General features: G+C 56.1%; 1 protein-coding gene across 1 annotated transcript; it reads right to left on the minus strand.

Moving 5' to 3' along the window:
* Positions 1-1,753: 1,753 nt before the first annotated feature.
* Positions 1,754-12,074, minus strand: LOC120403320 (serine protease 27-like). Its single transcript, XM_039534300.1, has 6 exons — positions 11,993-12,074; positions 6,935-6,961; positions 5,890-6,055; positions 5,157-5,428; positions 2,880-3,049; positions 1,754-2,288 (listed from the first exon to the last, which is right to left on the minus strand). Exons 1-6 carry the CDS (start codon positions 12,072-12,074, stop codon positions 1,980-1,982), a joined length of 1,026 nt encoding a protein of 341 aa, XP_039390234.1. The 3' UTR covers positions 1,754-1,979.
* Between the last annotated feature and the right edge of the window lie 563 nt (positions 12,075-12,637).

Raw genomic sequence — 12,637 nt, forward strand, 5'->3', positions numbered from 1 at the left:
CAATGGAGAGGAGCCATTGGCTTCTCTGGTGTTTGGCTCAGACTCCTAGGCCCAGATCCTGAAAAGGTATCTAGGCGCTGAGCTCCCGGTGAAATTCAGCTCCCTGGAGGATGGGGGCCTTCATTAGAGAAGGGGGGAGAAGGATCTGGAGTGGCACTCACAGAGAGGAGACTCATTTGTCCCCGTTATCGCCTGCCACGTTTGGAACCTTCTGAGAACGTCAACCCAAGGACGCAGAGTTTATAAACTTCATTTAAGAATGCAAACTCCCTGAGACTAATCTCTCTGGCCCAAGGGTCCCAGAAATTCTGCCTGCAGAGTCACAATGCCCTGTCCAAGCAGCTAGGTCGAAGGAGTCTATTAACAGCGGTTGAGAAGGTCACGTTTCCCCACTGGCACAGCCGGCGGAGTTTGCAACCTCCATCTGCTAACCAGCTCTGGACCAAAGAAGTCATACGCTCCACTGGCAATATATCGGAACACTGCATCATCTTGTGCATGACTGAAACAAGCTACCGCATCTCCGACAGCGAAACGGACGCTCGATCAGACGGAAAATAATAACCAACGGCATCAAGGTTCTGTGGATTACAAAAACTAAGGAAATTCCCAGACAAAAAACTTTGTTAAAGCCGTAACCAATTCACTTACAAAACATCGGCAAAGCCTGAAATATTTAAAGTCACAATAAAGTGAAATGGTTGAAATACTGGGAAACTCACACCATTTCCACAAATACCCGTAATTCTGGCATGTTTATCAACACACCTCTATTCATCCATCAATGTGGTGTCCAGCTACCGGACTACTCCTTTATATCAAAATATCTGAGCTCTAGCTCATTCACAGTTTGCCATCCATAAAGCTACACAGATGATCTCAGTACTTAAATATCTGTGTTTTATGATTTTTAGATCTAGTTCGTGTGAGAAATGCCATCAATTAATCCATTGTAAATATAATCCAAGAAATATCCTCTCAAATGTACATAGGGGGTCATTCAACCCAGGGAAAGAGACTTCCACTTCAAACTGGCCATAACAGCAAACAAAATGCTTGTTCTTATGGCTTGTGATCCAGATTGCTGGTCAAAAGAGGGTGGTGATGGAAGAGGAGAATTGAAAATGTTTTTATTTATTTATGTCAGGATTTTTCCTATTATTTTCCTCATCTAAATTTGCAACTTTCAAATGTTCAACATTTGCAATTTTCAAATTTTCTACATTTACAAACTCAGTTCCCCTCTCAGTCTTGGTTTTTCTACGTGAAAAAAGCCAACCTCTCTGAGTCTCTTCTCAGAAGATTGGCTTCCCAATCTCCTCATCGTCTTAGAAGACCTTTTCTGCACCTATCCAACTCTGAGTCCCACTTTCTTTATCTCGGATGCCCAGAACTGAGCACAGGAGTCCAGATGAGGTCTTCCCCGGGCCTTGTCCGATGGCATTAATACGTATCAATCGGTTCCTGGTCAAAATCAGAAATGTTGACATGTTGTGAAATTAGCAACATTCAAAACATTTTTGATTAGCTTCACCCTCAGCCAAAACCTCCGTGACTCCTCCCAAGTTATCTCGCCCACCTGGCAAAAACAGACGCTGATTGCTGGGCCCTATGTATTTATGAAATGATCAGCAAAGGTTGTTTTGTTCCATCTTAAACTCCCTAATCCTAAATATATACCTGAAGATAGAGATCTAGAACAAGTGGTTGACCACCCCCTCGTGACTATGGCACCCTTGCTGTAGTTGCAGAGGAGTGTACACACATTTATAGTGTTTCACAAAGTTTTTTAGCTGGGAATTTCCTTAGTTTTTAAATGTTTAAAATACTTCCCCAAAGGGAATGCTAAAACCCAGGGCCTTTAGGTAGCCAACACTGAGGAGACTGGACCAGAACTATAGATTCCTTCTTCCTTTTCCTTCTAGCTTGACAGAGGAGTGGGGGAATTCTCTCTTTTTCTCTGTCCTCCTGCCTTGGTTTTAAATCAGATACAGCAGGCAGGCCAGGAGCAGCAGGGTGTTGGCAATGACAGAGGCAGCCTGGCTGGGCGAGCCAGCGCCAGGGTGCTTTTGGCCCTTGATGTCTGCCACAGCACGGGATTCCCGGCCTTTGGGCTCCTTGACAAACTCCAGGTTGGGGATATATTCCCGGATCCAGCTTTGGTAGGAGGTGAGGCGACTGTAGACTCCGGGGCGGTTTCTGATTGCGCAGCCTTCGCCCCAGCTGACGATTCCAGCCAGCACCCAGACATCACCCACAATGCAGGCCATAGGGCCACCAGAGTCACCCTAAGGAGCCGAGAGAGAGAAGGGTTAGTGCACTGGGCTGGGAACCAGGGGGTTTGGGTCTATTCTGAGCTATGCCACGGACTTCCTTAATCACAATGGGGCCCTGATCTTGGGCGGGGTCTGTGCAGTGCCTGGCACAACGGGGCCCCAGTCTCAGTCAGGAGGGTCTCTGCAGGTGGCAGCTCTGAAATGCATTCACCTCTGGGGTGGGGCAACTGGATTCACACAGCAGTGCTCCAAAGGGATGGCTCGCCCAGTACTAAAATGCAGCCACCTCTGGGGTGGGGCTTGGCAGGTGGAGAACAGTTGCCCTGTGATGCAGAAAAGGGATTGTCTAGTAGCTGTGACCTGCTCTGTGATGGGACCCTGGGCCTATACCTCCCCCCCCAGCCTGCTCCCTGGGCTGGGAGCCAGGACTCCTGGGTTCTCTCCCCAGCTCTGGGAGGGGAGTGGGGTCGGGGGGGGGGCTGGGAGCCAGGACTCTTGGGTTCTCTCCCCAGCTCTGGGAGGGGAGTGGGGTAAAGGGAGTTACGGAGATGGGGAGGGGCTGGGAGCCAGGACTCCTGGGTTCTCTGGCCAGGGGACTCTCACGTTGCAGGCGTCCCTAATGCCCTCGGCGTAACCGGCACAGATCATGTCATCCTGGATGTTCCTGAGGGGCAGCCTGTTCTGCATGTTGGTGAGGTAGAGGTTCCGGCACGTCTTGGAGTCGATGATGGGGACTTGCAGCTTCTGCAGGGTCTGCGGGGACGGCAGGTCCACTGCAAGGGGCAGCAAGAGCTGGTGGTGAGGCGCTGGGCTCAGCCCGGCCCCTGGGGGGCAGCGCTGATCTGCCCTCCCCAGAGCACCCTGCCGTTCGGCCTGTGTCTGCGCCGGCGTCCCTCTCCCGCGGCCCGGCCCCTGGGGGGCAGCGCTGATCTGCCCTCCCAGAGCACCCTGCCGTTCGGCCTGTGTCTGCGCCGGCGTCCCTCTCCCGCGGCCCGGCCCCTGGGGGGCAGCGCTGAACTGCCCTCCCCAGAGCACCCTGCCGTTCGGCCTGTGTCTGCGCCGGCGTCCCTCTCCCGCGGCCCGGCCCCTGGGGGGCAGCGCTGAACTGCCCTCCCCAGAGCACCCTGCCGTTCGGCCTGTGTCTGCTCCAGCGTCCCTCTCCCGCGGCCCGGCCCCTGGGGGGCAGCGCTGAACTGCCCTCCCCAGAGCACCCTGCCGTTCGGCCTGTGTCTGCGCCGGCGTCCCTCTCCCGCGGCCCGGCCCCTGGGGGGCAGCGCTGATCTGCCCTCCCCAGAGCACCCTGCCGTTCGGCCTGTGTCTGCTCCAGCGCTTCTCCCGCGGCCCGGCCCCTGGGGGGCAGCGCTGATCTGCCCTCCCCAGAGCACCCTGCCGTTCGGCCTGTGTCTGCGCCGGCGTCCCTCTCCCGCGGCCCGGCCCCTGGGGGGCAGCGCTGAACTGCCCTCCCCAGAGCACCCTGCCCTTCGGCCTGTGTCTGCGCCGGCGTCCCTCTCCCGCGGCCCAGCCATTGCACCCAAGGCTCTTCCATGCGCCTCCGCAGCTGAGCTTTCTAACCCCTCTAACGCAGGAGTTTCCTTCTTTCGTTCTCCCCTGTTCCCCCATTCCCTTCCGCCCTACTCTACAGCTCATTGCTTTCTTTCCTTCATCTCCTTGTTCTTCCCTTCGCTCTCTAGCCCTCCTGCAACCACAGGGGTTCGGTCTTTCCTTTTCCAGGCCTTTTCGCTTTCTGTTGTTCTCTCGCTGCCCTCCCCTTAAGTCCAAGGCTTTTTTCACTCTTCCATTCATTGTCTCATTCTCTCGTTCTCTGCCAGGCCCCCGTCTTTAACTCGAGGGCTCATTCTTTCATTTTTACACTCTGTCCTTCCCTCCGTGCGTCCCACCCCTTAACGTTAGGCCTCTTCCTTCCTTTTCTTTTGTTTTAATGCGTCAATTCACTCCTTGTCCCCTCCTTTAACACTAGGGGTCAGACTTGCTCTTTTTATTTCATTTCCTTCTTTCTTTCTTTCTTTCTTTCTTTCTTTCTTTCTTTCTTTCTTTCTTTCTTAATAATAGTGTCCCTAGCCTCTGTTCGTCAGAGGATGGAGATGGATGGCAGGAGAGAGATCACTTGATCATTGCCTGTTAGGTTCACTCCCTCTGGGGCACCTGGCATTGGCCACTGTCAGATGGACCTTTGGTCTGACCCGGTACGGCCTTTCTTATGTTCTTATGTTCTTTCTTTCCCATTCCCCTTTTCTTTTCTTTCTTTCTTTCCCATTCCCTTTTTCTTTCTTTTTCTTTCTTTCTTTCTTTCCCATTCCCATTCCCTTTTTATCTTTCTTTCTTTCTTTCTCATTCCCTTTTTATCTTTCTTTCTTCCTTTTTTCCCCATTCCCTTTTTCTTTCTTTCTCTCATTCCCTTTTTCTTTTCTTTCTTTCTTTCCCATTCCCTTTCTTTCTTTCTTTCTTTCTTTCTTTCTTTCTTTCTTTCTTTCTTTCTTTCTTTCTTAATAATGGTGTCCCCAGACTCTGTTTGTCAGAGGATGGAGATGGATGGCAGGAGAGAGATCACTTGATCATTGCCTGTTAGGTTCACTCCCTCTGGGGCACCTGGCATTGGCCACTGTCCAGATACTGGGCTAGATGGACCTTTGGTCTGACCCGGTACAGCCGTTCTTATGTTCCCATTCCCCTTTTCTTTCTTTCTTTCTTTCTTTCTTTCTTTCTTTCTTTCTTTCTTTCTTTCTTTCTTTCTCCCATCACTAGAACTCCAGATCGCCTGAGCCCTGCCAGACCTCACTCCTTCCCATCCTTCTGGCCCCGCATTCCCCTAGACCTACTCCAAGGACCCGTCCCCACCCCGGGTGTCCCATCCCGACCTACCCCAGGAGCGCACGTGGCCCCAGCCGGTCACCCAGCAGACTTTGCCCGGGGGGAACTGGACGGAGGCGTCCGGGAGGCAGATGGGCAGGATGTAGTCAGTGAAATTCAGCCTCCTGGCCAGCTGGACCAGGGCGATGTCTCCGCTCGTGGTCTGCCCGGCGTAGCGGGAGTTGGTGATAATGCGCTGGACCGGGCAGGCGCACGCGTTGGGGCCCGGCTTCAGCAGCTGGTGGGCCCCCAGCACCACCCGGTACTGGGTCAGGTTCCGGGCCCTGGTTGGGGGCAGAGAAACACATCAGAGACAGGTCGGGAGTGAGGGGCACTGGCAGAGCTGGGGGAGCCCAGGGCTGGGCTGGCAGGGGCTGCGGGTCGGGAGTGAGGGGCACCGACAGAGCTGGGGGGGGCCAGGGCTGGGCTAGCAGGGGCTGCGGGTCGGGAGTGAGGGGCACCAGCAGAGCTGGGGGAGCCCAGCGCTGGGCTGGCAGGGGCTGCGGGTCGGGAGTGAGGGGCACCGACAGAGCTGGGGGGGGGCAGGGCGGGGCTGGCAGGGGCTGCGGGTCAGGAGTGAGGGGCACTGGCAGAGCTGGGGGGGCCAGGGCTGGGCTAGCAGGGGCTGCGGGTCGGGAGTGAGGGGCACCAGCAGAGCTGGGGGGGGCAGGGCTGGGCTAGCAGGGGCTGCGGGTCGGGAGTGAGGGGCACCGGCAGAGCTGCGGCTGGAGAGCCCGGTACTCACTGGAAGAAGCAATGAGCGGCCGTAACCACCCATTCGTCGTTGATCAGGGACGCCCCGCACATGTGGACTCCTTTCCACTGGATGCTGGCCTGCCAGGGGAACTCTCCCGGCACCGTGTCCTGCCCCTTCACCAGCCGGTTCAGGTTCAGGCGAGGCTTCCCGCAGACTGCGGAGAAAGGGCACAGAAGGTCGGATCCGGGCTCGGCCCTGGGGTCCAGTGGGTGGCGTTGCACAAAACCGAACACCTTAGCCCCGCCCCTTCCCGGAGGCCCCGCCCCTAACCTGAGGCCCCGCCCCTGCTCACTACATTCCCCCTCCCCTGGTTGGCTCGCTCGCCCCGACCCTCACTCACTTTCACTGGGCTGGGGAAGGGGGCTGGGGTGTGGGAGGGGGTGCGGGCTCCAGGGTGGGGCCAGAAATGAGGGGTTTAGGGTGGGAGAGGGGCTGCGGGTTGAGGCAGGGGTTGGGAGGCAGGCGGGGCCGAGGGCTCTGGGGTGGGGCCGGGATGAGGGGTTTGGGGTGCAGAAGGGTCTCTGGGTGGGGCGCTCAGGGCTGGGGCTGGGGGTGGAGGCACTGCCTTACCTCAGGCGGCTCCCGGTCAGCGGCCCAGGGGGGCTAAGGCAGGCTAGTCCCTGCCTGTCCTGGCTCCGTGCTGCGCCCCAGAAGTGGCCAGCAGGCCCGGCTCCTAGGCGGGGGGCCAGCAGGCTCTGCGTGCTGCTCTCGCCCACAGGCACCGCCTCCGCAGCTCCCATTGGCCGCGGTTCCCGGCCAATGGGAGTGTGGAGCTGGTGCTCGGGGCGGGGGCAGCGCATGGAGCCCCGTGGCCCCCCAGCCTAGGAGCCGGGCCTGCTGGCCACTTCTGGGGCGCAGCGCGGAGCCAGGACAGGCAGTGACTAGCCTGCCTTAGCCCCGCTGGGCCGCCAACCAGACTTTTAAGGGTCCCTTTTTGACCGGGCGTTCCAGTCGAAAACCGGACACCTGGCGCCCCTACTGCTGGGGGGCCAGCACCGGGCGTGGCCATTGCTGAGAGTGGCTCAAGACTCACCTCCGTTTGCCTCGCTCTGCTGGGCACCTGAAATGCAAAAAGACAGAGTCAGAGGGAGAGCCACGGGGTCTGCCTAGATGCAGCGGCCTCAAGGGTCCTTTCTCCCGTCCACCACCAGGGGGCAGCAGAGAGACCAGCTATGCTACCCAATTCCACCCCAGAGGTGGCTGCATCTCAGCACCAGGTGAGTCATCCCCCCGTGGCACTGCTGGGTGGCTGTTCCTCAGCTGCCCCACCCCAGCAGTGGCTGCATCTCAGTGCCAGTCGAGCCAGCCACCCCAGAGGAGGAAAAAAAAGGTCTTTTGAGCCGGCCAAAAAGTTTGATTTGGACATTTTTGGATGGAAAAATTCCTGCCTCAAACAGATTTTGAATTTTGAACTGTAAGGAAATGAGCCGGGGGTGGGGGGGAGGAGGGGGAGGAGAGGGGAAGAAAAAAGGTTCAGAAAAAAGTGGAAATCAAAAAAACCCTTTTCGATAGACCCAATATGGGAAATATATTTTTTTTCAGTTCCTCAATATCGTCAGGGTTTGGATGTTTGAACCCAATTTCAGCTGGGAAAAAAGTTTGGAAAATATTTGAAACTGTTTCCCACCCAGCTCTGATTTGGGCTTCTCAGAGCAATTGGTTCAGGCTCTCTGAAGACTCCGGCAGTGTCGGTTTCAGTCAGGGTGGTTCACACCTCTCTGAGCAATCGGCTCAGGCTCCCGGCAGACTCAGACAGCCCCACCATGTTGGTCACCCTCTGAGCAGCTCCCTGCCTCAGGTCACCCCGCTGTGACGGGTCTGGGATTGAGGGTCTCGGACCTAGGGCTGTTCCCCGGCTGCTCCCAGAGGCAGATCCACATTCCAGGGCCCGGATGGGATCCGAGCAGGCGCATCACAGCTGGCTTCATGTTCCCATGTTTAATTACAGGGTGGCAATTACCCGGGATTAGGGAGAAGGAAGTGAAGGATGGAGGCAGGGAGCTCCAGCACCGTGGAATGTGGTTCTGCCTTCGTGTCATAACAGGTCTGGCGACAGGCCCGGCCCAGCGTCTTTGGGCTGGTCACACCCCGGCATCCTTAATCCTTCCTGCTGCCCCGGATTAGCCCCACAGGCCCATCTACCCTGGATCCCGCCCCCACCCCTGTCACCCCGGATCAGACCCATGGGCCCATCTACCCTGGATCCCGCCCCCATCTCTGTCACCCCGGATCAGACCCATGGGCCCATCTACCCTGGATCCCGCCCCCACCTCTGTCACCCCAGGTCAGACCCATGGGCCCATCTACCCTGGATCCCACCCCCACCCTTGTCACCCCGGGTCAGACCCATGGATCCATCTACCCTGGTATCGCGCCCCCACCTCTGTCACCCCAGGTCAGACCCATGGGCCCATCTACCCTGGATCCCGCCCCCATCTCTGCCATCTCAGGTCAGACCCATGGGCCCATCTACCCTGGATCCCGCCCCCATCTCTGCCATCCCAGGTCAGACCCATGGGCCCATCTACCCTGGATCCCGCCCCCATCTCTGCCATCCCAGGTCAGACCCATGGGCCCATCTACCCTGGTATCCCGCCCCCACCCCTGCCACCCCGGGTCAGACCCATGGGCCCATCTACCCTGGATCCTGCCCCCATCTCTGTCACCCCAGGTCAGACCCCTGGGCCCATCTACCCTGGTATCCAGCCCCCACCCCTGTCACCCCAGGTCAGACCCATGGGCCCATCTACCCTGGATCCCGCCCCCCCCCCTGGCACCCCAGGTCAGACCCCTGGGCCCATCTACCCTGGTATCCCGCCCCACCCCTATCACTCCAGGTCAGACCCATGGGCCCATCTACCCTGGTATCCCGCCCCCACCCCTCCCACCCCAGGTCAGACCCATGGGCCCATCTACCCTGGATCCCGCCCCCACCCCTGTCACCCCAGGTCAGACCCATGGGCCCATCTACCCTGGATCCCGCCCCCATCTCTGCCATCCCAGGTCAGACACACAGGCCCATCTACCCTGGTATCCCACTCCCATCTCTGCCCCCCATCTAGCATGGCATCATGTCTCCTCCCTCCCACTCCTTGGCATTGTGTACTCAATCCACACGACCCACATGAATGACGTCGCCTTTTGCCAGGCTTGCCTGGGCAGTGGCTCGTTAACAATTACAGGTCCCTCATTAGCCAATTGAACAGCCCAGCTGTAGAACTCCCCCGGAGGCGTGGAGTTCTGCCGGCTGGTTGCACCCGGGGCCGGGGGATGAGCACTTGGGAAGATAGTGCCCACCTTATCTTCCAGGCCCGGCCTCGCTGGGGTCCCGGCGGGCAGAGCTGTTCGCCTGGCCCGGCTCGGCTGGAGTGTATGGGCAGGTTGGGCATCGGCTGAGGGACACGGAGGAGAGACCAATGGGATAACTTTCTCCCCTCACATTATTCTGGAGCCCTTCAGGACAGGAGAAAGGCAGGACTCCTGGGTTCTCTCCCCAGCTCTGGGAGGGGAGTGGGGTCTAGTGGGTTGGCGCATGGGGGGTCTGGGAGCCAGGGCTCCTGGGTTCTCTCCCGGCTCTGGGAGGGGAGTGGGGTCTGGTGGGTTAGAATGGGGGGGCTGGGAGCCAGGACTCCTGGGTTCTCTCCCCGGCTCTGGGAGGGGAGTGGGGTCTGGTGGGTTAGAGCAGGGGGGTGGGAGCCAGGGCTCCTGGGTTCTCTCCCCAGCTCTTGGAGGGGAGTGGGATCTAGTGGGTTAGAATGGGGGGGCTGGGAGCCAGGACTCCTGGGTTCTATTCCCAGGTTTGCTAAAGATTCCCCGGGGGTAAGTCCGTGCTTTGCTCTGGGGCTCAGTTTCCCCCCCAATAAAATGGGGCGCATGATTCTGTGTAGCTTGTAGTGGGAACCGTCTCTTCCTGTGTGTCTGTGATGGGATTAAAAAGTTTGTGCCAGATGCTTCATTTGATTAGGAGAGAGGCTTAAAATATGTGGGGAGGGGAGTGCAGACACTGAGAGAAAGACAGGTGCATCTCGGGTAGGGCAGATGGGGAACAGGCCCACAAGGATGGCTCACCCAGAGCTGCAATGCAGCCACCTCTGGGGTGGAGCAGCTGGGAAACAACTGCACAGTATTTGCATTTAATCAGAGCCTTAAATCTGCAGGTGATTCTAAGTAGGGAGGCGTTGCATAGACAAGGGTGGACCTGAAACTCAATATAAAGGTTGCTAGCAAAAGGTGAAACAGGCCAGAGAAATAACTAAATGATTTCTATTGCCTATGTAATGAACCACACTGGCGCACGCTTGATATGGATACAGATTTAGGACAGTTCTTACAATTTAACCCATTTTTGTGCCAAAATAAAAAAAAATACTTTTCTTTTTGCATTATTTTAACCAAAATCATGTTGCATGTTTGCACCAAGCCTTTTTTTTTTTAGCCCAGGTTATGGCATTTTTGGATGCAGCTACATTTTCAACTCAAACATTTGACCCAGAGCTTAGTATGTTTCGATAAATCTTGGCTTCTTTTCCCCACTAAATGTCTTTGATTTTTTGCATTTTTGGACCGGGTTCTCTTTCAACCCCAAGTTTTGCGTATTTGACCCCAAAAGCTTTGACCCAGATATTAGTAGGTTTTTTTAAGACAAATGACTGCTTTTCCCCCAAACCAACTTTTTTGACCAGTTCCCCTTTCAGTCCCAATTATTGTTATCCGAATTTTTTAGTATTTCTGGGCAAGTGTTTGCCCCACTGAAAATATCTTTCAGCCCAACTTTTGGGATTTAAAAATTTTTTTACACCGATTTTTCTGGTTTTTTTTCTCTCCAGAAATATTTTTTTCTGCCCAGAATTTGGCACTTTTTAACCCAGACCTTGGCAATTTGGGGATCACAAGTTTTTTTTAAGCCTGGATGTTTCTATCGCAAATTACTTGCCCCGGAATTTTGCAGCATTTTGACCAAAACCTTTGAACACCCCAGATACTGCAAATTGATGGCAATTTTGCAACCAGGGATTGATGCTGACACAGAGTCAGAACAAGGATAACAGGCTTGCCAGGACCCCATCTCTAGCCTCAGCCAAGGCAGTAAGTTCGTTAGACCAACTCCACCAGCAACATCAATTAACAGGAAGCTGTAGATTTGCCACAGTGCAGGGAATCCTTTAGATACAAAGGACACAGCCCACCCGTGACTCACAGAACTATGAATGGAACCAGGAGTCCTGGCTCTTAGCCCCCCCCCACCCGCTCTAACCACTAGACCCCATTTCCCTTCCCAGAGCCAGGGATAGAACCCAGGAGTCCTGGCTCTCAGCCCCCAACCACTAGACCCCACTCCCCTCCCAGAGCTGGGGAGAGAACCCAGGAATCCTGGCTCCCACCCCCCCCCCGGTTTAACCACTAGACCCCACTCCCCTTCCCAGAGCCAGGGATAGAACCCAGGAATCCTGGCTCCAAGCCCCCCCCACTCTAACCACTAGACCCCACTCCCCTTCCCAGAGCCAGGGATAGAACCCAGGAATCCTGGCTCCCAGCCCCCGCTTTAACCACTAGACCCCACTCCCCTTCCCAGAGCTGGGGATAGAACCCAGGAATCCTGGCTCCCAGCCCCCGCCCCCCCCCTAACCACTAGACCCCACTCCAGTCCCAGAGCTGGGGAGAGAACCCAGGAGTCCTGGCTCCCAGCTCCCACCCCCCGCTCAAACCACTAGATCCCACTCCCCTTCCCAGAGCCAGGGATAGAACCTAGGAATCCTGGCTCCCAGCACCCCCTGCTCTAGCCCATGAGACTCCCCTCCCAGAGCTAAGGGTAGAACCCAGGAGTCCTGACTCCCCAGCTCCAGCAGACTAGACCCTAGTCTACTCCCCTCCCAGAGTGGCAGATAGAACCCAAGAGTCCTGCCTCTCCCCTCCCCACTCCCTCTCTGTAAGCAGATCACTCAGACAGAGGACAAAGTGGGCATTCACCCACGAAAGCTCATGCTCCACTACGTCTGTTAGCCTATAAGGTGCCGCAGGACTTTTTGCTGCTTTTACAGATCCAGACTAACTCGGCTCCCGCTCTGATACTCAGACAGATGGACTCTCTTACCCATCAGCACAATGTGCAGGACCAGAGACCCCATTCTCCTTGCCCAGCTCAGCCCGCTGGCCTTGGTTCGCCGCTCCTCCATACTGCTCGTGAGCAGCCCAATCACTAAACCCAAAGGGGACTCCAAAGCTCCCCGAGAGAGAGGCAGCCAGCCAGGAGAGGGTGTGCACCCCAATGCGGTTTATATCCAGCCAGTTAGTCTGCCTAGAATGTTAACCAACAGGTTCAGCAGACGTCAGCACATGTCCTCCCTTCTGCCCAAGCATCCCTGTTGCCGCTTGCCAGATGTGCACCAATTGTTCCCTCAGTTCTCCTCTCCTGTTCCTCTCCCTTCCTCTGGAGCTGCCCTGGCCTCCCTCCTTTGCTGCTGCTGCTGGCACCTCAGGTGACCCCAGTTTGTGGGTTGAGGTGTCAGAGGCAATGCCTTGCCAATAGGAACACGGCCCTCCGGTGCAGTATTAAGAAATGGAGCTGCAAAAAGGCGCTGAGGTTCTTCACAGTAATACTCCAGTAAGAGTACAAGTACTGTGATAGTATTAATTACGATTTATTATTACTTATTATTTTATTTTATTTTATTTTATTAAAGGTGGTGTTCTGGTATAGCACAGTAATGCTCCTGCAAGCTCACTGGTGTGGTGGTAT

The sequence above is a fragment of the Mauremys reevesii genome, linkage group 4 (assembly GCF_016161935.1).
Source record: "Mauremys reevesii isolate NIE-2019 linkage group 4, ASM1616193v1, whole genome shotgun sequence".
NCBI lineage: Eukaryota > Metazoa > Chordata > Testudines > Geoemydidae > Mauremys > Mauremys reevesii.

Bases quoted from the DNA above. Each gene is read 5' to 3' on its own strand.
- LOC120403320 (XM_039534300.1), bottom strand. From the start codon at position 12,074: ATGGAGGAGCGGCGAACCAAGGCCAGCGGGCTGAGCTGGGCAAGGAGA. The intron at 6,056-6,934 runs GTGAGTCTTGAG...CTTTCTCCGCAG, and splicing joins GCAGAGCGAGGCAAACGGAG to TCTGCGGGAAGCCTCGCCTG. The intron at 3,050-5,156 runs GTAGGTCGGGAT...TGCCCCTTGCAG, and splicing joins GGGCCACGTGCGCTCCTGGG to TGGACCTGCCGTCCCCGCAG.